The 21649-nt window shown below is 36.8% G+C and overlaps 3 protein-coding genes across 3 annotated transcripts; 1 reads left to right on the forward strand and 2 right to left on the reverse strand.

The window, feature by feature from the left end:
* Positions 1 to 9888: 9888 nt before the first annotated feature.
* BDBG_06379 (uncharacterized protein) lies at positions 9889 to 12349 on the reverse strand (the record flags this gene model as incomplete). Its single annotated transcript, XM_031722585.1, has 5 exons — positions 9889 to 10273; positions 10321 to 10705; positions 10784 to 11209; positions 11249 to 11535; positions 12336 to 12349. The coding sequence occupies 5 exons, from the start codon at positions 12347 to 12349 to the stop codon at positions 10024 to 10026; spliced, it is 1362 nt and encodes a 453-aa protein (XP_031579391.1). The 3' UTR covers positions 9889 to 10023.
* A 111-nt stretch (positions 12350 to 12460) lies between these two features.
* BDBG_06380 (uncharacterized protein) lies at positions 12461 to 15440 on the reverse strand (the record flags this gene model as incomplete). Its single annotated transcript, XM_031722586.1, has 7 exons — positions 12461 to 13842; positions 13945 to 14297; positions 14470 to 14492; positions 14739 to 14792; positions 14842 to 15126; positions 15169 to 15216; positions 15246 to 15440. 7 exons carry the CDS (start codon positions 15438 to 15440, stop codon positions 12671 to 12673), a joined length of 2130 nt encoding a protein of 709 aa, XP_031579392.1. The 3' UTR covers positions 12461 to 12670.
* A 364-nt stretch (positions 15441 to 15804) lies between these two features.
* Positions 15805 to 20602, forward strand: BDBG_06381 (uncharacterized protein; the record flags this gene model as incomplete). Its single annotated transcript, XM_031722587.1, has 5 exons — positions 15805 to 15813; positions 15896 to 15955; positions 16330 to 16703; positions 17454 to 17651; positions 17711 to 20602. 4 exons carry the CDS (start codon positions 15805 to 15807, stop codon positions 17506 to 17508), a joined length of 498 nt encoding a protein of 165 aa, XP_031579393.1. The 3' UTR covers positions 17509 to 17651; positions 17711 to 20602.
* Between the last annotated feature and the right edge of the window lie 1047 nt (positions 20603 to 21649).

Raw genomic sequence — 21649 nt, forward strand, 5'->3', positions numbered from 1 at the left:
GTGTGTTATTGTATAATCAGCTACAGTCTTATCACTTATTGAAGTATGATATTCATCTGATTTCTTCATTACTTTTCATTCTTTTCTTATAATTATGAAAAGATTGAAATAAGTAAGATCATCTGATTTATAAGTGTCTATAATTTCTCTTACTTTGTGAGACTTTTCAATTATAAGCTTCTTCTTTTTTAACACTGATAATAGTGCTGTAGATGATTATAATCTGCTCAGATCTTGTATCTTTGCTTTTATAAGTCATGAATTATTTATTAAGTTATGTAAGATCTGTCTCTCTGATTCTTTCAATGTGTATATTCTCAGAGAATGTGATTTGAGTATTTTATATGACTCAAACCATCTAGATTGAAACTTCTCAGAACTCTCATTATATATAAGAACTCACATTTTCATCTTAAGACTTGATTTCTTAACTAGTGAGTCTCATATTCTTTTCAATTGAATTGCTCAGTTCAGAAGTAACTTATTAGCTTTTGTATATATATAGCTGATCTCTTTCAATCTTGATTCTGCATCTGTAACTGTTGTGTTTATAACTACTGTTTTCTCTCTTCTCTCTTCTGAAACATTCTTCAGAATGCACAGATACAATTCATACAATAGATAGAATGATGAATACTTGAAGACTACATGCTGTTAAATTCACATGATTAATAGCATCTGTCTGAGATATTCATTTCATAGTCTTATAGACTTGCTCACTAGATATTTCATCAGTATGTTACTCAAGATTTTATTCAAGTGTTTCATCTTTCTATTTATCTGTGAATAATATAATATTGTTCTACAATGTCTTGTCTATAACTGACTCATGAAATGTCTCATCACTTCTTCTATAAGATTCACACTGTTATCAGTTAGAATCTCATGCAGTATTTCATAGTTAACATAGATCTTATCATGTAGAAACTTCATCATTATCTTCTCTATCATCTCTGAAACTACTTTTATAACTGACTAGTCAGTAGTATAATCAATAGCAGTGATTATTCATTGATTTTCATTTGACATTTGTGATAATATGTCTATGAGATTCACTCTTCATTATTTAAACAGTTGTATTATACACTTTATCTGATATTGTACTTTCTTATGTTCTAATCCTTTCTTAGATTCTTTTACAACCTGGTAATTCAGATACTCATGAGTGTATATCTGAATGTTCTCAGTCATACTTGATCAGTATACTCTTGATTTAAGTATACTCATGAGTTCAGAGCTTTCTAGATAACTGAATTTCTTGTGCATGCAAGTCATTAAGTCATGTCTAAATAAATATTCTAGATAGAGAGCTTTTACATATTCTAGATTGTGATAAAGCATAACATTGTTTTTCAATTTTCTCAGCTTGAAGTTCAGAAGTATCTCTTCTACTACTTTTATAAGATGCTTATTATCTGACATCTTGTCATTCTCTAAGTAAGAGATTATAATGTTTACTTATTCTGAAATCTTGCATCTTCTCAGTGTATTTAATACAAACTTCTCTTATGTCTGATTCACAGAACTCTCACTCATGAAATCAGATCTGTGACTGATTGTATCAGATATCACAGTGTCTGATCTCTTTCAGTATTTGATATGAAGATTATATACTTAAAACTCTGAGATTCAACATGCTAAGTGTTTGAAAGATTTTATTATTAATTATAGATAGATAAGGCTTTTGTGATCTGTGATCATTATTATTATATACTCATTGTCAATATATCTATCTTATAATATCAGTGTGTGCTTGATTACTAGTAATTTCTTTTTATACACTGAGTAATTGAGCTCAGTGTCTGATAGTTTTCTATCATTATATATCACTGAGTGCAGCTTACTGTTCTTACTTATCTGTAGAAGAGTATCTCTGATAGCTTATTCAAATATATCTGTCTCAATATAGAAAGGTTTATCATAATCTGATTGAATAAGTACTGAGAATATTATTATATATTCTCTCAGTGTGAGAAAAGTCCCTTCACACATGATATTTCAGATAATTAAACAAAACTTCTTCTTTTACAGATTTGTATTCATTTCTCTTAAGAGATCTGAGAGTGATGCAGATATTTATATAAAATTCTTGATAAATCTGCAGTAATATGAGAATAACTCAAGAAACTGTTGTATATAATGTATATTTCTCAGTTATAGTCAATTCACTATAACATTCAATTTCTCTGAGATAGAGTATATACAGTCATTACTTACTATATATTCTACAAACTTCAACTCTTTCATTTTAAACACACACTTTGTTGATTTGATATAGAGCTTATACTCTGTCAGAGTTGTAAGCACTTCATCAAGATACTTCAGATATTCATTGTATAAGTTTAAAAAGACTAGAATGTTATCAAGATATACAAGATATAAGATTTCATTCTATTTATGAAGAATTATATTCATTATTATTTGAAAGATAATAGATGCATTTATTAGACTGAATAATATTATCAGAAATTCAAACTTCTCTCATTATATATTAAACACAGTTTATAGAACTGACAGTTTATCTACACAGATCTGTCAGTATTCTGAGAGAAGATTAATCTTTGATAGATATCAGATGTTTTCAACTGTATTCAACTATTATTGAATCTGTGACAGTGAATATTCATTCTTAATTATAAGCTTATTAAGTACTTGATAATCAATATATATTCATCACTTCTCATGCACCTTTTTCACAAATAGAACTGAAAAGCCTCATGTACTTAATAAGAGTTATATGAGATCACATTCTATAGAATCTGTGATCTGATACTTCTGTTCTTCAAGATATATTTATGACAGAGAGTATGCATTCTGATTAACTGATTTCACATTTCTCATGTCAATCTCATGTATGAATTCTCATTTCAGCAGTAATTTCAGTGAAAAATCTGTTTAGAAGATCTTTTCATACTTCTTTAGAAGCTTCTTCATACACTTGTTCTTCTATATATTCTTTATCTTGGTTTTCTTCACTTCTGAGTCTTATATGACATACAGAATGCTTTCAGATGAGATCTTATAAATCATTCTCTTTACTTATTAATATATAAGCAGATTTAATTCTTCTATATCAGAGATGTGAAATGTTCTTCTCATATCAGTTAATAGAATTATATGAACTGTTTTCTTTCTATCAGTCAACTGTATATGACATGTACATTATTAAATCTGTGAATTGAATCTTTGAAATCAATTAAGTCTGAGAATAAGATTGTATTTCATATTCTGCAGCTCTCACACTTAAATATAGCAAGATCATTCTTTAAAGTGTAAGGAAACTCTTACTCTTGCAGATAATATCAAATATCAGTTATCAGATAATCTTATACATCAGAGATTCTTCACTCAGCAGATCTCTTTCAGTCTTTAAATTATATAATTATCAATATATTGTGTAGAAGCTTCTGTGTCTACTAATACTTTTACAGCTATCTCTCAATTCTTACTCAAGTGTCTCTTATATATTAATATTTCAGGTCTCAAGGTATTGAGATGAGTGTCTGCTTCATTCTCACTTATACTTCAGTCAGAAGCCTGCTTTCTCTTGATATTTACAGAATTCAGAGAGTCTTCTAACACAGATATCTCTTTCACTTTGAAGACTTTTTATAGAATATCAGTAAGTGTCTCCGAGCTCACTAATTCTGCTAGTTTTTTAACTCTCTTGCTTTTCTTGACTGTGCACACTGTGTGTAATCTTTTACATCATGATTTTAATATCTATAGTTGAAGCAAGCTTGATACTTGTAATATTAAGATTTTCACTCAGAGAATCTCTTTTTCAGAGAATTCAGTGCTTTAGCAATGATATTCAGATCTAGATTCATTATATTCAGATATATAACTTATGTCATAGAAGTCTGATTATCTGTTCTTCACTGAGATATACTCAATTACAGTATTTTCTATTATAATTAACTTGCTTATTTCTATACAATGAGAATATTGTATACTTTCTTCACTGTAACTGACTATGAGATTAAGTATTTTCATTTCACTCTTAACTCAGATATAAGATTATGAATAAAAATCTGTAAACAGAAAGATATTGAAAGCTCTTCATTCAATATAAGATAGTGTAAACTGAAGTGTGTGAAGTATAATATAAGATCACTTACTTATCTACACTCAGTGAAGTGTTTATAATACTTATCTTATATATTCACTTTCTCAAAGTTGTGTAAGATTCATTTGAAAAACTCATTTTATGTTTATAAGAATGAATAGACTGGCCGCCAGAATCATGAATTTTACATTTGATTCCATTTGGTCTGATCTCATACATTTCTTGGCGTGAATCCCGCTGGGACTGACTATCAAAAAAACATGTAAAGTGACTATATATAAGATCTTAAAATGGAACCATGACTTGAAAAAAATGAGAAAGTGGTTCTATTTGATCTCATTTAGTCCCATTCTTAGCATAAAGTTACTATTTTTAGACATTTTAAGGTTTTTTTTAGACTATTTTTAATTTTTTAAAAAGTAATGCTTTTTGGTAACACTCAAATGAGATTTAAAGTCATTTAAAGCAATAAAAATAATTTAAATTGAGAAGTGGAAATCATGGTCTCATTCAGAAAATGTGACAAGAGTAGACAGTAAGTCTCACTGGAACAGTATGAGACTACTATTTAATGTTAAAACCGTGTAATGAGATCAGTCGAATTGATAATGAGACTATCAAAAAATCTGGTCCTGGTCCCAGACACGGTCACACGGTCAGTCTAAGAATGAATATCACTTCAGATCTGTAAGATTTATTTTTTTATCAGTTATTTATAATGACTTCACTTTTCTATGTAGAAATGTAGCAGATCTTAAGACTTGTTAAAATTTCATTAACTATCTGTCTATAAGTTCATATTTAATTTAATAATATAATTATATCTGACTTAGCCAGCTGATTGCAGCATTATTTTTTCAGTTATTATTAAAGCTTAGTGACTCTGACAGATCTCTCAGCTTAATATATTTCATGCTCAAATTCTCATTCTATACAGCAGTCTCTGATAATGTGTACACTTCTGAAGAGATTGTGAACAATCATGATAAAATCTTCAGATTCAGTGTAGTTATCTATCTATATAAATATTCAATCTCTCACTACAGATTTAAGATCTGATTTTCTCTATTCTTATTAATGATGATGATTGCATCAGTGAAGCTCTTTATAATGAATGCTTGATTCATAGTAAATGTCAATTGTTATTTGACTTCTGCCTCAGCCTGTCACTGTGTATGCAAGGCCTCAATCTTGTTTAGAATTCTTGTACATGTATAAAGCTTCAATTTCAGTTCAGCAGTTTCAGCTATTTTTCTTACTGCTTTAAGTAAACTCTCTGAGAGATTCTGTATATCTTTCAGTTCAAGTAGCAGAGAAGAGTGTTGTTTATATTAACTAGAAAAGATATTCATTTCAGTGATTTCTTATTAATTGTACAATGTCTATCATTATATTACTATCTTATTATATGATTTCTGTTATCATTATATAACTTCAGTGATAATCATTTCTCTCTCTTTTTATTCTTCTTTTGAGTAGAGAGTGAACTTCTTTGAATCTGATTCATCACTCTTATTCTCTTTCTTATATCTCATCTGTTCATATATCATACATGGCATTCATCTGAGTGTGAAGTTTTCTCTTAATAAGTGAAGCAGTATCAATCAGATACTCTTTCACTTATCACTTATTATATACTATCTTTTGAGATGTTCTAGAATCACTCTGATATAAAAACTATAAATTACTTTGTAGATGAAATTATCATATTCTGAAGAAGTCTGTACTTCACACTGGTTTTTAGACATGCTATCAGATGTGATTCAAAGATTGCTTGAGTCAGTATATGATTACAGGCGTACGCCGGCTTCTTATATATTGTATGCTAAATTAATTGATGGCTGCTATGATCTCTTTACATTCGTAAGCAAGTTCAGAAGTGGCCGCGTTATTATCTGACAGTTGTATATTCTTTCAAATCACATCTCTAGTCTCTCTGTATCTATTATTCTAGTCTTCTTAATATAGTCTGATCTGTGAGAGAATCTGTTCACTGAGTTCTTAGTTCTCTTAATATATTCTATCTTGAATCAGAACTCACTCAGTCTCTGAGCTCAGTGAATCTACTACTGTGAGAGTTTCTTAATTGAAGTAAACTGTTATAAGCTGTTATAATCAGTTCTAATAGTAATCACTGTTATAAGACTCTCAAAGTAGTGATATCAGTGATAGAAGAATTTCACTATTATAAGAAGCTTCTAATCATGAATATTATAATTGATCTCTACAGATTATATCTTTTATAAGAAAAAGATCACTGAAACTCAGTTTTTATTTAACTGTAGTTATAAGACTATTTCTGAAATTATAAAGAAGAAGACATCTGTTTTCAATCTGATTAAGAGTAAGAAATTAAAGTGAAACAGTATCACTGTGTCTGTGAATATTTATTTCAATCTTATAAAGACTCTGTAAGCTTCTGAGATAAGAAAGTTCTTACAGCTCTCTCTTCTTAATAATCTTTTCATTCTCTATTTATAGAATGACTTCTTCTTATTTTCACTCTTCAGCATATCTATAAAAGTCAAGAAGATTCTTATAAATATAAAGATAAACTATCTATAGAAATTCACAAAGCTCAGAAAGATCTGAATCTCATGAATACTAGTTAACTTTAGTTATAATAGAATAGTTTTAATTTATAAAGATTTTATCTGAATATCATCTGCAGTAATTACATATTCTAGAAAATTAATTCAATAAGTACTGAAGTTATACTTTATAAGCTTAATATACAGTTCTGTCTTATCTAAGATCTTTAATATACTTTATATATACTCAGTGTGTTCTTTCTTCTTCACAGAGTATATTACTACATTATTTAGATATATTACTATAAAAATATTCAGATATATACAAAGTATTTTATTAATAAAAGACTGAAATACTGCAGGAATATTAATCAGATTAAAAGATATTATTAGATATTTAAATAATTTCAGTACAGTTCTAAAGATAGTTTTTCATTCATTTTCAGACTGTATTCACAATTATATATATATATTAATTATATTCAGTTATGTGAATATAATAGCTCTTATAAGACAGTTAATTACATTCTCAATCAGAGATAAAGAATAGTAACTCTTTATTATTTTAAAGTTCAGATTGTAGTAGTTTATATATAATCTGAGATCTTTATTCTTCTTCTTTATAAATATTACAGAGACTTCTACAGAGATCTATGAAGATTAAATAAAGTTATTCTTCAGATTCTTCTTTACATAGATCTATAAGATCTCTATCTCATAATAAAAGAGCTTATAGATTGATTCTTAGAAGAATTTCTACTCTTCTATTAAATCTATTATCAGATTCTTCTTATAATGAGAAGAAAGCTTAATATCTTTACTAAGCTGAATATCTCTATAAGATCTTAGTATTTCTCTAGTATCTGAAGCTCAGTTTTCATAACTGTAAAGTTCTCAGATATTTATAAAGTTATTATATAGATAAGCTTATCTTCTTTAATTAACTCTATAGTATTAACTGATTCTATCTCTGTAAGTAAGTCTGTCAACACTGATCAGAAGTATAAATCTGACTTATAGATAGCTATATACAGATTATGTCTTTAAAGTTATATAAGTCTTAAGTATATATTATCTGTGATATCTGTAATAATCACAGTTTCTATAAATCTTCTTCAGATTCTAAAGAGATCTTGTAATTCAAAGATAACTTTTATAAGTCTCTCAGCTTTCAGATCTGAGTTCTCACACTCTATTTATTATAAGAGTAGATTTTCAGTTTTTACTAGTCAGCTTATTTACTCTGTGAGTTTTAGAAACACTACAGTAATCTGAGATTCTGAGTTTATTAATACTTTTTATACTTGTAGAATAATAGTACTGCAGTACAGTCTCTCTCTGTGAGTAAGTATTTTTATTAAAAGAGTAATAGATTCAGATATTAACTTTAAAACTCTTAAGAAGACTGTTACTAACTCTGTTTATAACTTCTTAAATTTCTATTTTAATTTATTCAGATAGTTTATATAAAGATATTCTGATTTAGAATAGATGAAGCAGAGTCACTTTTTCTTAATCTCTCTATTATATACTTTATTTATAGAAGCTTATAAAGCTCTTTCTCTCTACTCAGTAGTCAGATATAAATCTCTCTATATCTTATTATCTTTCTCTGATAAATCTGTTCTCTATTATTCTGATTCTTATAGAGTTAATCAGTGATTTACTCTTTACAGATCTATGACTCTTACAGTGATTTATAAGTAATGAATGAGAGTTATCAGTTTCTTCAGAGTTAAGAGCTTAGAGTCTTACTTAATAAGCTTATTCTATATATCTTTATTTAGTCTTTTTATAAATATTATTATTCAGATCTTATTTCAGAACTCTATTTTCACAGATCTTAATTTATATTATAATTTTATAAAGTACTGTAAGTAGTCTTTATCAGATTTCTTATCTTTTTTTCTAATATTAGTAATTACAGTTCAGATGTTCTCTGTTCAGTTTATAGAGTCTTTTAACTTATTCTTTAAATAGATCTTGAGAATAAATCAGTGAAATCTCTTATAATTATTTTCTAGATAATTCAGTTAGTTCTTAACTTCAGTATAGTAGAGATCTGTTATTATATAGATAATAACTTCTTCATCTTTTATATTATATAGTCAGGCTTATGAGTCAATTTCAAATACAAACTGATAAAAGCTTTTATAGATTGTGATTTAATAAGTAATCTTAAGTAATTACAGCTTAAGAAAGTTTCTTCTCAGTTTATAGATATCTCTGAAGATTATATCTAGAGACTCAGTTTAAGAATGTTTACAGATAGTAAATATTTCTTATAGAAAAATAGCTTAATTCTGTAGAAGATACTCAAGAATGTTCTTTACTAAGATTAATTTATTTATGAGTTCAGAGAGTTTCTCTATCATAGATATAGAGAATAATATTCTGTAAGTAATTAATAAGTTCTCTAAGACTTCTTTTATAAGAGTTATTTATAATTCAGATGACTGCTTCTGAGTATCTGCAGTAGAGTTTATAGAAATTGAAGTATACAAGTTTCTAGTTCTTTCAGTTATAATAGACAGTTACTGACTGACTGAGCTTAAAATATAAGAATAAGTACTCACAGATGATTATTCAGATGTTTACAGCTTAATATAATATATACTGTTAACTACTAGAAGTATTTATAGTAGAAAGATAAAATATAGAGATTAAATATATAATAGTATTCAAGCTGAGTTATAAATAGTATTCATGAACTTCAGTTTATATAGTTATATGTAGTCAAGAGCTACTAACTCTATTAATTACATAAGAGATAGAAATAGAGGTAAAGAATCTATAAGAAGCAGGATTTCTTATAAATATATAAATTGAATTTATTTTTATTACTATAATTAATTAATAATCAATTCTATAATCAATTCAAAATCAATTTAAAATCAATTTAAAATTAATTTAATACTGAAATTATTCTTAAATTTAATAATAAAGTAAGTATTTATATAATTTACACTGAATTAATTATTAATTGATTTTCAATCAATTATTAATTACTTAAATATATAGATTGAATTTATTTTTATTACTATAATTAATTAATAATTAATTTAAAATCAATTCAAAATCAATTTAAAATCAATTTAAAATCAATTATTAAATATTTTTATCTTAATATATTTTAAAATTCTGTAAAATATCTCTTTATATTCTATATGAATTTATCTATTTATTTAATTGATTATGAATCAGTTATACATACTTTTTGATTGATTGATAAGCTGAATGGATGAATAAATGAGTGAATTGAAAGATTCAAGTTTTCTGCTTCCTGATGGAGTGTCACAAACTGCAACACTGTAATCTTTATGTAAGTTCTGTAGTTAAAAGTCTCGCTCGAATTTTTACCCAGTGCAAGCTGTTGGGAAAGGTTGCCACATATACATGGATTAACAATTGTATGCAATCACTTTAAAAAGAACATTCTGTAACATTGCCCTGCTGACATAGATTGATTAGATGACCTGAGTCCATACACTCTATTAAAAGTTGTTCAGTATCCTCGTGCTTGAATCCATACATCAACCCATTATGGCTGCCACATAGCACCACTTCAATGTCGGTGGAGATTAAATCGCCGATGTTCCGCAGAAATTCTCCTCGATATTTGTCTAGAATATCCAGGAAGATTGAAAATAGACGGATCGGTATCGTTTGGAACCTAGAAAATATTAACACGCGTTCACTTTTGGCAACATAGCAACACACCAGTCAATGCCTATCCGCAGCTCATCTCCACATGGTACTAAAGCCAGCAGTCCTGATGAAAATTTCTGGCGCAGCAGATACCAATTACGTGCCCATTTAAGCCGGTTTTTTAGCTTGGTATGTTTTTCCTTATACTCAACGGACCATTTTTCAACATGCTTGATATGGGGATAGAACTTAAATAGAAGGTCTTGAACAGCATTCGAATCAGGACGACCGGAAAGAGAGTCCCTGGCTCGGTCTTTGTTTTTGCAGTCCCGGCCTGGGGCAGATTGAGTGCGCCTAATTTTGAAGCTATTCTCACTTTGGTTCCGGCTGTCTAGCAGACGTACCAAGAAAAACCGCCGAAGTAAAGTACGGAGCGTAGATTTCGAATCTAAAACATCTAATGTGTTCATCAACATTTGATCATCACTTGGGAATTGTGACAGGGTATTATGCTCTTGCAGTCGGGCTGATTTACAGGCTTCAGCAAGCTGCTTGAATGCGTACGGGCTTGCAATGGCATAAAAGAGTCTCACGAGGCGTGGAACCTCTTCATTATGGTCTTTCCCGCATTGCTGAATCAACAGGCAGTACAGGCTATCAGGTTCTATCATTTCCTCTGTGGGTATACAACCAGCGATCGGGCTAGTCCAAAAATTCATCCGCCTTCTTTTCACTTTCCGGGCGGAATCAACTCTTCGGGGGTTACAATTCGGCAGGTGTGGGGTTAGCAATGATTCAACATCATCCGTTGAATCATCATTCTCTATGGCTGATCGGTTGTCATTAGTTGCCGACTCAGTGTCTACAGATCCCTGTGTCAGTTCAGTCCGGCGAGGTTCTTTTTCTGAGCTAGTGCTGTCCTCTGGACAAGGTGACAAAAAGTTCTCCTGCTGCTCAGTATCTATTAGAAATGAAGGAGGCATTATGTCAGACAGTCTACATGTTAAGCCATTCAAAGAATTGGAAAGTGAAAGACTAAGACTTGAGCCCATATATTCAGGCATTTCAAGGGCAAAGAAGTGCGCGATCGATTTCTGTTTCTGATCAACCGCATGGTGAGTATCAGATGCCGGCTCATATTGAACAATCCCTAGTGCCTGTTCAATAGTAGGAACACTAGGTGTGATGATTGCTAGATCTGGGATCACTTGTTGGGCAGCAGCGAAGCCATATTCATCAATTAAAGCTGATAGACAATCTTCCAGATAAGTAATATACTCGTCATCACTATTTCCAGAGAATGCAAATTGTCAACATTTTGGTCTCATGGTGCCGTCAGAGACTTGGGGTACTTTGCCTCAAACTATTACCTCAACCCTAATAAGAGAGTAGCTAGAGTAAAATTGTGACAAACTTGAAGGGAATTAACCTTCTATTATTGAATATCTATAACACCTAAGGTTTTGCTTTGCAACAACAAGTGGGTGTGAGAGGAAAAATAAATGATGAGTGAGAAGGAGAGTGAAGTAACCTCAGGTGTGAGGAGAAATGCGGGGAAATGAAATAAAAGAAGGTCATGGAATCTCAAAGATGATTAGAGATGTTTCAAGTAAGGCATGTGCCAGTTGCTGTAAAATTTTTGCATCCAAAGTCACTGAAAATTAGAGGCAGTCTTGTGACAGCGACAAAATCTAGGTCGCATGGTATAAGTCATACAAATAATTCACCAGTGTAGATAATACACTATGCACTCTCAGATCACAGCTCAGAGTCTGTGGTATCAGCATATAGATGAAGCTATCCTAAACCCAGAGCCAATACCTAACCTGTTATCAGAAGTGTACCAGTGACTTCCAGGACTGTGTCCACAAACTACACAAAATGAGGTATTCTAAGGGTTGCAGGTTAGCTCTGGCTGGTTTGTATCAAAGTTGTGACGCTGCATTGTATTTCATGCAAATGTGAATGCGTGCTGGTAACCACATTGTTCCTAGTTGCAGCAAAGAAATCGATCATAGGGATGACCCAAAAATCATCCTGCAGCCGAATTTCACGTGATGGTGGTAGAGTTGCAGTTTGTCACAAACCGCAACTTGACCATCAGAGACAAATAGAAGATTCCGCGGATAGAGAACCCTGATGGCTGTTGCCTTTATCGTAAATACTGGCTAACCTACACGAATTTAAGTATCAAATCGCCTATATCCATGTAGTGAGGAGTTAGCAGGGGCAAAGGAAATGCAATGATTTGACATATTCACCACGGCTCGAGCCACGCTGCAACTTTATTGCAATACCAGAAACGGCCAAGCCAACAGGAGAAACATGGTTAGGTTGCAAGCTATAGACTGCACGAAAGATCTAATCTGCGTTATATTAATAGCTTTAATAGACTTCAAATGGGGAATTATATATATAGAAATTACAGGGGCGTCCGCGAAACAGGACCATGCTTAGACTCTGCATGATTCATAAGATGCATCTTATTTTCCTTGCACTTAGAACCTCGGAACCCTGACCCAAGGCGGTCAACATGCTTTCGCCGAAAATGCCTAGTTAGAGACCCTGGGTCATGGTACTTCTTGGTCCTCTTGGCTAGCTGGAGGTTAGGATTTCCAACACAGAGGAAACAGATCTCCGGCCGTTGATCCGGTGAATCTACTTGCACTGATGTGATAGCTTCGCGGAGAGCGACAGCAGTTTCATCTTCCAGGGAGTGCTTCTGTTTCTTACTGTGCATGGAAGAAGCTACATCTGGAGCGACTCGCTTTTTCAGTAGGCAGATTGTCCTCTGAGAAGGGGCACCCTCTTCTACATTGCAGAATGCTGTCACCGTGTTGATAGCAGCTATTTGCCGCCGGTACTCGGCCTCAACCGTGGGCGCTGGTCTAGTGAGGACTGTGTCAATCAGGATAAGGTGCTGCGGTGTCATATACCCTGACCGCTGTAGTACATCGATCACCTCTTCATCCACCATCTTGCCTGAAAGTTGCCTTTGACTATCGATCACCGGTTGATTGTTCTTGTACTGTTCAAGGTTTTCCTGCACCATACAATTGCATTGTTGCTGTTTCTCACTCTGCAATTCCCAGAGAGTATGTTGATAAGCTTGACCTGCATGTTTGTGCTGCACTTCTGCTTGTTTACAATGTTTCCTCAATTTACAGTAGGTACATCGACGATTCTGGCATTTTAGATTGGTATTGAGAGATCTGTTGTACTCACTGCTACATTTCTGACATGGTATATCATCTTTTGTGTCGATGAGAGCCTGTTCGAATTGTTGTTTGGCCTCTTCATATTCATAGCAGTGCTGGTCCCGAGACTTCCACCGCTTGTTAACCTTGTCCTGTAGCACATGTATGCAGTCTAATTCATTGACGGAATCAGACTGTTCCTTCGTCAGCTTGAAGGGACGCTGAGGATCGATTGACCAGCTCATTGAGCAAGCAAAACGCATCAGCTTCGTTTGAGGAGTGAGGCCGCGGACAATCGCTTGGGCGTCGACATGTATGCCAACACTATAGTGCTGCACAAAGGTGTTGATGTTACTGTGCTGCAACATCACATTCTGGAGCTCATTGGTCACATCCGCTGTCAATCCAAACTTCGTCAGGAATGCTCACATCATTTCATTATGGATTAAGGAATACCTACAACTATCATTAAACGCCTTAGCCGATCTGTATCAAATACAGTACAGCTTTGTAACCTGCTCAAAACCTGTGATCTCACCTGCTCGCTTCATGCGATAGCGGACGCTCGCTGCTGTTAACCATTTTTCCAAGGCTATGCGAACTCCATGTGCTTCCTGGACTGCCTGGCAGAACACAAATTGATCCAGGAGCTCATCCTTTAATTTTAGATCCTGTTGATTTAGCCCTTTTAGAATGCCTAGGCTGTAAAGGTTCTCAGGGCAGTTGATAGTCGGTTGGTCTTTGCATATGCTTCTGAATGCCTTGAGCCGGAACAACATACTGAGGAGAAAGACATGGGGGCTTAGGACCAAAGTCGGATCATATATAATCTCAGGGATCAGGAATGTATTCCTATGCAGTGTATCATATGGATATATCAAGAGCAGTCACTTCTTCATTCCTGAGTGCCAAACACCACACTGAAACACGACGCTGAATCAGGTTTCACCATTATTGATTTGAATACTCAGAGGATGAAACCAAATACAGAAGCTGAACGCGAAAAGATACAGGTCAAACATACAGTTCTTTTTTCCCAAGGAATGTCTTGATAAATTCAGGCGTTAGGTAGATAAACAACCTAGGTCAGCCACCATCTGGGTCACGAATCAGCCTTAGCTCTAGATGGCGATATCAAAGGTCTAGCAATGCCTGTGGTCAGCTTGCCGTGATTGCTGCTAGCTGACAGAAGAGGAGCATCTGGATTCACAGCCAGCCACTTACAAATGTCATCTCCATCATTGCTAGAAGTACTCAGGCGAACTCTGCTACATCCTCAATATACATCATCACCATTGGTTGGTGAATGAGGAGAAGCTTCTTTTCTTCTGCAATGATGCTGAGAACCTAGAGTTGATTAATTAAAATTAGAGACAGTGAAGGATTAGCCTCTTACATCTTCAATCTGTCTGATGGTTTCTTGAGTGAGGCCATTCCCGGTTTCTTGCTTATACACAAGATGCCAGCATTTCCAGAATGTCTCTAGTGAACTCTTATATCGGATGCCAGGTGTCCGTCGTCCATTCTTGCCCCGCCGTAGGTCACAGCGCCAGCTGAAAAGCCCCTTGAGGTACTGGACAATTTCCTCTGCTGTGGCCAATGAGTGAAAGCAGCCGGCTGGATCCCGGCGCTGAAACCAACAATATCTATCCAGGGAAACACTGTGAAATTTGATCAATTTCTATTCAACAATATATCAATATCAAGGTCTGTGCATTCTTACCAATCTCAATAGCTCCTTGCCTCCTCTAGCCTCTTCAGTGTCTTTGGACTGTATCTCTGCTGTTGAAGCCGAGATACATCCAGTTGGCTGGCCTCTGCATGGTAGTGTTCTGGAGGATACAACACCTCATTATCATAGGCCTGGTCACCATCTAAGATGTTCTGTAGTTCATCCCCTGAATCATCAGTCTCTGAGTAGTCACTACCTGACTCTGACCCATTGTTGAAGATAATGGGGACATCAGAGCAGGCGTCATCTTCCTCTGATGACATGATAATCCAAGGATTAGGAGAGGCCTGACTTAAGGGAAGGTGTTGAAGAGACGAAATGTATAGGAAGCTTTAAAGAATCCAGTGTAGATATTAGGGTATTCGGTGGTATAGAGCAATTAAAGATGATAAGTCGATTCAAGTTGGCTGTCATGATGACGGGGTATTTATAGGCTTAGAAGGAGCAGAGTAAACGGTGGCTGGCCCGCGACCGTTGTGGTGCCGCTGGGGGCATCGAAGAATCAAGGTCAGAATCTGCATCCTGGCGGCAGCATCGTAACCTGTGGGTCAGCAAGAAATTACTGGTCGTTGAACGTGCGTGGTTATTAGAATGAGGGCCGTATGAATGAACGCACCTGACGCCAAGATGAAAATGGTGAGTGCGCTGCAGGTTTTGGCAGTACGACAGGGGCCTCGTCCTCACCAGAACATTGTCTAAACAACCCTCTAGACTCTAGGGTAAACGTGGGCGATTTAAAATGCAGAGTGCAGGAAGGGTGGCAAAATATGGAGGGAATGTAAGCATACTGAGGCACAAGACTCAATCACCATCTATCTGTCTTTACTTGGTAGCTAAAGGGCCGAACCATTCCATATATGTCAGATTTTTGTTTCCTAGCAACATTTGTACAGTACCTGTACTAACCCCCGGAGATATATGGAGATGAAATGAGCGTTTGTATTGATTACAGAGCGGTTGTTGATCCTCTAGCTTTGTGAAGCGGCAACCGCTTGAACAACAGGTAGGGAACGTACGGAGTATTGATCCCGTAGATGGCATGGAGAACGAACCACACCTAGGGCGGGTCATCCATTTTGTTATGCAGGACCTCTAGAAAACCCACCATTGAACAGCTCTCGGATGAAATTCCTAGCCGGGTTTTACACCTAGCCTGAACCTGTCTGTATCCCACACAGGGAGTACCATCTCAGTCCTGAAGTCATCCAAGAGGAAGAAGCACTCCGCCGCGAGCCCCAATATTTGCCGTTCTTCCGGAATAGGAATGACAGCAACCATCTCAGCTCTCCGGGAACATTTTCATTCTCTTCGCTGCCTTGGGCCCATATCATACGAGCTCCGGTGACTTCAACATGCTGTGGAGCACTCGTCTCAACCGACGATAGCAATTATGGTGCTATTCGCTTCAATCCTAGTACGCTGGGAATCGTATTCGAGGTTGAGGAGGGAAACTTTAGTCTCTTGGATGAGGGTGTGGTCGTGCTGATGCCCCTGCGCTCCCTGGCCGATGAGTGGTCGTGGGATAGGTAAGTGATGGCGGTATTGTAACTGAAGTATGCTTTTGAAGGATTGAACAGAGCTCAGCTCACAGGCTGCATGGTTAAAGGAGTCACTTTTAGTTGAGAACACCCTTGTTTAGATGCTTGCCTAGGCAGAATGTATCTTATTTCCTTTGTCATTCTGTAGCTGTGGAGGATAAATTCGAATTGAATCCAAACCTCTTGAAGTTCAACCACCATCATCAAGCGGTATTCAGTGAGTGCGTGTGGCACCTTAAATGTTTGATCTGGCTGTCAAACTTAAAGCCACGGGTTTAAATAAAATGAAGTTAACAAGACACACATTTGAAAAACATGTGATGATATGTCAGATAGAATGTGATTGTACGGAGGATCCTATCAAAAAATTTTAAGCTAGCTCTAGTTAAGCTGTGCTGTAGTTGGTTTTCAGGCGCCACAGGCATTAACCTCCCTGGTTAAGAGAGGATAGTTACAACTTTCAATTCTTAGTGCTAATCAACATCCTCTGTAAAAAAATAACAAACACTGTCATCATATCAGCTTGTGATTTTCATCGATTGGATTTGGAACTGACCAAACCCACAGAATGAAATAATTAAGTGCCTAGCATGAGCGCCTGTGCTGTCTGTCCTATAGACTTGGCACGATGAAAAGCAGAGTAATTGTCATATGGGCAAAATGTAACGCTATGAAACATCCCTACGGAGTACTCTGAACGGAGTAGTCTAACATTGAACGGTGGTTGTGTTCAATTAGGCCCCGGCGCAACTTAGTTAGCGTAGCAGCTAAGCGCCGCCACTCGCGCTATTAACTAGCGCGCCTTGACCCTGAATCAACATCAGTTCAACACTCAAGAGCCCCCCCCATTGAGAATCCCAACAGCGAGGAACATTGAGTAGAATAAAGTATGCTTTGAAAAGAAAAGTTATTTCCAACCGACTCAGTATTTTCCAGGTGAGTATACGAATGTTTGGCCAGATTTTCCATTCCGATGCTAATATATCTCCGGGCAGACAAAGAGTAGAACCAATTCATATGAACATGGCGGCCCTCCGCAAGCCCAAGCGATACTACGAGATATCTAAATTATCTACCTTTTATCCAATTATTCTTTGCTCAAAATCCTCACAGCATGCGTCTGAAAGACGCCAAATCTCCATTCCCAAGGAACACATCCCATCCCGAAGACAACACCTTGAATCGAAGCCAAATGAATCAACAAAAAGTCTCTCCACCGACTTTTGTCGCTCATATATGCTAGAGAAACTATGAAGAATCAAAGAAATAACAAAGAAGAACGCCCTCGATGAGATTAACAGGAGCGGTGAGGCCCTCTGCTTCCACTACCCTGTTCTGCATCCGCACGCACGTACGTACATACGTAATGTACATACAGTACATACAGTACGCATGCGAATGTGCATGCGCATAGGCGTTACGTCAATTTATCTAGACAGCCACTTCCTCGCGCGACCCCCTGATTTCCTTTTTTTTCTCCCCTGCCCTGTCTTCTACCTGCATAAGCCCAATCGAATTCGAGATGGCGATCTTAGTCGTGTTATCTCCAGGATATCCTTCACACCGTGCATCTGGATATATATAATCCATGCAGCAGATCAGCCCTGGCAGGCGCTGACGGCAAAAGGCAAAACCCACGGAAAACAAAATAAATAAAAAATAATAGAAAATAAACGTGGGTATGGAATATGCGAAGCTCACCACCCAATTCGCAACATCCAGACAGGGCGAACGCGGCAGCCACCAAATACCAAATAGTTTGGTACTAGGTTCAACCAAGGATACTGACTTGCCTGCTCCATCTCAAACGGGCCCCGACAGAAATGAGCGAACTGTTGAAAGAAAATTCCTTTACACACGTGCCATATTGGACAAGATACTACCCCTCCTACTGACCTAGCCCTTATCCATCGCGCAGCGATGTACCGAAGTCTGAAAACGGTGAACAGTCGAAAAAGCAATGCAGCAAGCGCGCGGCCTGTCTAGTTGAACCTCTCTCTACTTTCCCGGTCCGCCTGTGGCCATCCGCACGTGCATAATTGATTAAATCGGGAGACTCTTTTTGACGGATGCGCTCTTCTTTTTTCATGTCCGAACCCCTACCGATTCATGATGCTCCCCGCCTGGGAACTGGCCGGGCACGTGCAGTGCCTTTGCCGTTTTTCTTTTTATCTATTAATAATGGGTTTGGACTCGGGGAGGGAGTCTCCCCGCAGTGTAGGAGATAACCAGAAATGATTTTTTTTTTTTTTTTTTCGAACTCGAGTACTGTAGTCTCGGTGGAGCAGGAAAGGGAGAGGTCGACCTGCCCTTCGTCTCTTCGTTCCTGAGCTGCGGATACTTGTGAACGATCACGGGAAAGATGTACTGTACTGTACTTCGGATGTATGTTCATGTGCAGGTCAAGGGCGCATGCAATATATTCTCCGCCGGACACGCAGTCGACTCGGGAGAAGAGAGCTGATGGTCAACCTACGGACGTGAGAGTTAGCCCATCTATACACACCACCCCCTTCCACGATGGGTCATGGGTGTTCGTGTTCCATCAAAAATGATAACCTACAGACATAAACGCCCAGCTCAACCAGACCGAAACCCGAAACTCATCACGGCTCCAAATACCAAAACATCTTCTTTGAGAATTTATAACTATGGCCGCGCCATTAGCTAATCCTCTCAAGAAGTCCCGTGAAGAACTCCCGCCCGGCAAATGGGGGCCGTAGAGCTATTAATATTTCATCGTCGGCATTTGTTAAAAAAAAAAAAAAAAGGCTCCCTCCGCCCGCGGTTTCTCGTGGCACTACTCCCCGGTTATTGAAAAACGCTCTCATCTTTGGGGAACAGTCATGACTCTTCAGGCTCTCTGCCGCATTGTATCCGAATCTGTCTATCTCCTCTTCCTCTGCTTCTACTTCTTCTACTCATATTCCACCACCAACTGCCGTCCTTTCTCTCCTGGCTTCAATTTATATCAACTTCTTCTCATTAAAACTTTTCCCATGCAAAAGTCTGCATATCTGATAACGTTCGAATTGCTAATAACCCTTGCGCGTATGCGTGTGTGTATGTGGGTGGTTAGCGGGCCAGGAACGCGGTCATACATATACAACTGACAGCTACAGGATACAGACTACCTACATTCCGGCGTGCGAAGTGAATCTGGGACGGGCCTTACTGGTGGGTATTTTTTTTTTAATCTCTACGAGGCTGTCTGAGAAAGTAACTACGGAGTAAGGGGGGAATCTTATTATTAGTGCGGACTACTCCGTACTCCAGCTGCACATGCAGTCTGGTGGTGGGTGGTGGGCTGAGAAAGCAAAGACATGAAAATTAAAAAACTAAACCCAAGAAAATGCTCTGCATGATGAAAAAAAAAAAAATGTGATTGGACCCCAATTCAATTGGGGGCCACCATCTTCGCTTTTTTTAGCCAGCCTTGTTTGGCTGAGAGGGAAAGGAAGCACCTTTTGACTAAACGAATCAAGAAATGGTTTGAAATTATGGGATTTATATCCATATTCCTCTTTGAGTATAGAATTTGGTATATCATTTTCGATTTCTTATTTCATACTTCGTACTTGCGGGGTAAGAGATAAGGGGGAGGGGGATAGGGCATGGTTTTGAAGATTTACATGGTAGCTAGTCGAGTGCTCTGTAGTCTTGGTTTAGGATGAACAGTCCTACCCACTACCAGCCTATGAGATTGAGATGTTTTGAGTGTGATATTGTTGGCCAAAATAAAAACTAAAAATAAAACTAAAAAATCAGCCCATCATCTTTTTAGATGAGTACAGATAGCCCCGCTGTTCCATCCTGCTACCGTTGCTGCTGTTACTGTTCCCGTTGATATTTCTTTTGAAGCAATTGGATCAACCTCTTCATTCTCGTACGATCGAATCCAACCACAGCAGTGCAACATACCTTGTGTCCACCCTATTGATCCCCAGGGTGTAACGGCATATGTGTAGATGGGGTATATCGTTATATATATATATATATATATATATATTAGAACTGGGCAACCAGAAACACCACCAAAAATAAATAGATTCTTCAGGACCTTCACGTGTGTGGGGGTTGGTGTGTTGAAAGCAGGGTGGGTTAGGCTCGTGTGACCAGTCCGGACCGTTATATTCTGTGCTACATTGCATATCACACTCTTTCCTAGGGGGAAAACGCTAAAGGGAGTGAGTTAGGTGGGGAAGAGTTAGAGAGGGAAGCGTTTGTTAGGTTACCCTATCCTGACTTGCACAGTGTTGTGTGTGCACAAGCAACGGCTGGGGAGAGTTCAGCGGTTGGTGATGGGAAGGACAGAGGCTTCCTATTAGATTTCTTTTTTCCTGGGTGCACGTTGAACAGCCGCCAAGTGTAACTCACATCTGGGTTGGGAGATGGCAACGATGAGAATCTACGCTGTAGGGAGGAGGAGGAGGAGGAGGAGGAGGAGGAGGGGTTCGAGTCAGGACAGCAAACCATTTTCCCTTCCGACGCTTATTATTGCGCCTTGATGATCTAGTTTTTCTTCAGGGGTGGTCCAAAATATCGTGGCGCCAGCCCACTGGACCTCAGAAAATGAAAATCTCAGCGAGGTGAAATAATCCTGGCTCGCTTGAAAGTTTAAAAACCTCGAACAATCGACGGGTAGAGTCAATTTCCATGGGTTCGTAGATTTCCTGCAGGCCAACATTGGTCCAAACCAAACCAAACCCACCAAAGTTGCAGTAGTGGCTGGATTATTTGAAGAGTTGGCCTGACACTTGAGGAACGCTTTAAGCTCCCCGCGTTTGCTAAATGGGCCGAGAGGGTGCAGTAAACTATGAAATTCACTTTTGTTTGTATGTATCCTGTGGAGTTTTTGGGGCGTCTCCGGTCAGTGGTGCATTGACCTCGGAATGGATGCATTAGATGTACGGAGTACTTCGTCCTGAACAAAA

This window comes from Blastomyces gilchristii (genome assembly GCF_000003855.2).
Source record: "Blastomyces gilchristii SLH14081 genomic scaffold supercont1.13, whole genome shotgun sequence".
NCBI lineage: Eukaryota > Fungi > Ascomycota > Eurotiomycetes > Onygenales > Ajellomycetaceae > Blastomyces > Blastomyces gilchristii.